At 48.0% G+C, this 3,915-nt stretch overlaps 1 protein-coding gene across 1 annotated transcript; it reads right to left on the minus strand.

Annotated features, from left to right (window-relative positions):
- Positions 1–415: 415 nt before the first annotated feature.
- Positions 416–2,682, minus strand: LOC123054357 (coniferyl alcohol acyltransferase). The gene is made up of 2 exons (XM_044478120.1): positions 2,218–2,682; positions 416–1,565 (listed from the first exon to the last, which is right to left on the minus strand). Exons 1-2 carry the CDS (start codon positions 2,623–2,625, stop codon positions 624–626), a joined length of 1,350 nt encoding a protein of 449 aa, XP_044334055.1. The 5' UTR covers positions 2,626–2,682; the 3' UTR covers positions 416–623.
- Positions 2,683–3,915: the final 1,233 nt, after the last annotated feature.

The following is a 3,915-nucleotide window of genomic DNA, read 5'->3' on the forward strand; positions in this document are numbered from 1 at the left end:
TTAGCAGCCGCTAATTACTCTCAGTCATCCACGCTAAATTCCTTGATCAAAACTTTAATAAAACAGCACCAACCAAACATATGTAAAACTGAGAAAAACATTGTTTTTAAAAAACTGTAGTATTCCTTTCCCACCCAGGAGAATACTCTGGTTTTCAATTACCATAGTTTTTAAAATACTTTGCTGCCAAACTAGGCCAGTTTCTGACCAAATCCGCTATTTTATCACCCGATATTATAGACTGATGGTCGATCCCATCCGAAGGAACAAGCTAATTAACTAAATGGTGAGCGAAAACAGAGGACATTTATGAGCGATCACATGTCCCTCTCTGACCAAATCCTCTATTTTATCATTCCTTATTATTCGATTCTGATCGATCACATCTGATGGAGCAAGTTAACTAGCTATAGTATGTCAAAACAGATGACACTTAAATACTTAATTAGCAATCACACGTTTTTACACTAATTTTACACACAAAAGGCCTTGTAGAGCAACAACTTTTATACACACACACACATATATACCAGGAACGATCTAGTTGGTGGTATTACAATACGTACGTACGCATGTACACAAATTATATAAATAAATAAAATAACAGGCCCCACAACTGTCCTTCATCCGAACACATAGCTGTTCTCCAGAACTTTGAAAACAGTCGGCTCCTCCTCCATCACCTTCACCAGCTCCGGCGCCGCATGCACGTACACCACCCACTCGCCGTCCCCGCGCGCGCTCGGCATCGGCATCACGTAAGCCGCGCCGGCGGGCCACGGGAAGTGGTACGACGCGAACGCCGGCAGGCCCGTCCCAAAGTTGATCTCCCGGACTGGGAAACTCATCCCCGACGACACGATGCACGCCGTCGCCTTGGTGCCGCCGGTGCCGCCCAGGTACGCCCTGGCCGCGGCCGGTTTGGGCCGCAGCGCCTCCACCCAGTCGATGAGCCCCCGGAAGTGCTCGTCCGTCGCGGCCTCACGCACCCACTGGTGGACGTCGTCGGCCACGTCGGCGAGCGCCATGCGACGACGAAGGTCGTCGCTGCTGTTGACACCGTAAGTTATGGTCAGCACGTTGCCGAAGTAGGCCTTCATGGCGCCGTCCGGTGACATGCGGGCGCGCCCGTCCACGACCATGCCCATGCAGCACAGGCGCTGATGTGCTGAGGCCGACATAGAGCAGAGTTGCCACAGGTGAGCCGTGAATGCCTCAAGCTTCGTGCGCCCTGGCCCGGCCGTGGCCTGCAGCGCCGCGACGTCCGCGGCGGCTATACGGTAGATGCGGTTGACGGCGGTGGCGGCAACGGTGGCCGGAGGGGGTGGCGGCGCTGAGCTAAGAGGGGAGAAAAGGCGGTCGATCAGGGCGTTGGTAGCATACGTACGCGGCGATGGGTCGCGCGGGGACACTAGGGAGCGGCGGAAGGTCGGGGCCGGTGGTACGGAGCCACCACGGGCTGCGGCGGCCCATGCGACGAGGAACATGTTGAAGGAGTAGGCGTCGCAGACCCGGTGGTCGAAAGTGCAGCCGACGACGGCGCCGCCGCACTTAAACTTTGTGACCTGCAGGCGCGTGCATGTAGCATGCAACGGAATTAGTAAAAGTTATGGGACAGAGAAACTATGTGAATAGTACACAGAGAACCATTCGCAACTATTCATGACAGATTTTTCTTTTTTGCTTCTCGATGTATGTTTCGAATTTTGATCTGGATTTTTTAGGAGTCATCTTAATATGTGCTGTGAACATGCATGATTTTTTTCAGATTTTTTCGCAATGTTTAAATTTGAATTCGGGCGCAAGGCACACGGTAACATGCAAAAGGTGCATGTCACCTGATCTCTGTCCGGGTATAACGTGTCTAGATAACAAAAGACCGTACAACGGCCGTAATGATCCGTGCGTTTAGCATTTTCGACAAAAGAACATCATGGAGTATTATGGTTGCAAAAAGAATCTTTAGAGCATCTTATTATCTTGTCTATAATTTCTCATATGAGAGCATCTTTTTTTTGGATTTTTATTGGATTTTCATATGAGAGCATCTTATTGTCTTGTCTATATACTAGTATAATACAGAAGGCTGCCACGGTGGTGCCCTAGGCCTAAATGACCTGCTCCACGTGGGGCTTATACCTGTTTTTCACGTGGATCTGCGCATTACTTTTTTTTTTCTGGAGCTAATGATTCATACAATGATGATCATAGTACTACCTGAAGAGATATGACGCCGGCCTTCTTGGAGGGAACAAGCTTGTCGACGCCCTCGTCCACAATGCCCAGCCGGAGCTCCCGCAGCTCCGTGTCCCCGGCGCTTGCCTCGGTGAAGTCCACGCCGCGGCAGTTGCACAGCAGCTCCAGCTCGCCGTCGCCGTTGGCAACGACCTCTCCCGCGAGCGGGTGGTACGCCACCAGCACTTTGGCGAGCGCCTCCTTGAGCGCGGCCGCGGTGGGCGCCGGGTGGAGGTAGCAGAAGAAGACGCCGACGTCGATGGGCGGCAGGAGGAGGTCCAGGTTAGACAGCGGCAGGCGGTGCTCCTGCAGCGGCAGCGCCGGCGCCACCGTCGTCGCAGACATGATGGTCACCTCACCGCCGTGCGCTTCGGTGGTTTCCTTCACCATGGTGTGTGCCGTACGTGTGCGTACGTGTTATAACTATCACCAGAGAGTGCGAGAGAGTGTTGCAGTGCATGCGTCGAAACGAGATGTGGTGCTGCTATTTAAAGGGAAGGGGTTAGGTAAACTAACGTAAGAGCACGTGCACTGTACACCTAATGCGATGTTAATCACCATTTATAGTTCCTGTTCTGGGAAATTAATCCTTTCTAGGTACTCCCTCCGTTTCATAATTTGGTGTGTGTAGATTTTTTGAGAAGTCAAACATTACAAACTTTGATGAAATTTATAGAGAAAACTATTTATATCTACAATACTAAATATATATAATATAAAACTACATCTTATGATGAATCTAATGATATATGTTTGGCATTCTAGATGTAAATGTTTTTCTCCATATATTTGGTCAAAATTTATGAGATTTGACTTTTCAAAAACATATATATGCACCACATTAGGAAATGGAGGGAGTATGAGTTAACTACTCCATGTACTCTTTACTGGCCTACCACTTTCAGCAATGTGAGTTTGGTGGCATTTGTCCAGTTCAGTGGTTTGGGTGGCGTTACCCTTTTTGTTTTAGATGAGAAATGACTGCTTAAGTTCTTAACTGTCTAGCAAGTACTGATGAGCTTTTGTTTGCATAAAAGATACTCCCTCCGTTCCTAAATATAAGTTTTTTTTAGAGATTTCACTACAAACTACGTACGGATGTATATAGACATATTTTAGAATGTAGATTCACTCATTTTGCTCCGTATGTAGTCCATAATGCAATCTCTAAAAAGACTTATATTTAGGAACGGAGGGAGTACACATGTAGTACTTGCTAGATATTTTTCTATTTCTTTGAGGACGGTTGGTTTGGGACATATGAGGATAATGTTAGTTTATATTGGCCCATTACTATAGGATTTCTTATCTTACCTTATCTTTAGGATACCATAAAGCCATGTACTCTATGTGATCTGTCTGTGAGGCTGTACACAACACGACTATATGTGGAAACACCAGCTAGGGAGTACACATGTGGACAACGGTCTATTCTAATTTACCGTGTATTAGAGCATCTTCTAGCAGATCCCTCGAAACGGGTTAACTCCCTAAGATTTTCGTTTTGAGGAGTTAAACTGGACATAGCCGATCTGTTATCCGTTTTAACTCCACAAAAAAATTACTCACCGTGTCAGCCACCGCTTATATCTACTCGATCGCAGCTCGTTCTCGAGATAATTGTTTGCTTCCCCCGCGCCTGCCGCTCTCCCCAGCTCCGCTGCATCCACTCTGACACCG

Source organism: Triticum aestivum, chromosome 2D, assembly GCF_018294505.1.
Source record: "Triticum aestivum cultivar Chinese Spring chromosome 2D, IWGSC CS RefSeq v2.1, whole genome shotgun sequence".
Lineage (NCBI taxonomy): Eukaryota > Viridiplantae > Streptophyta > Magnoliopsida > Poales > Poaceae > Triticum > Triticum aestivum.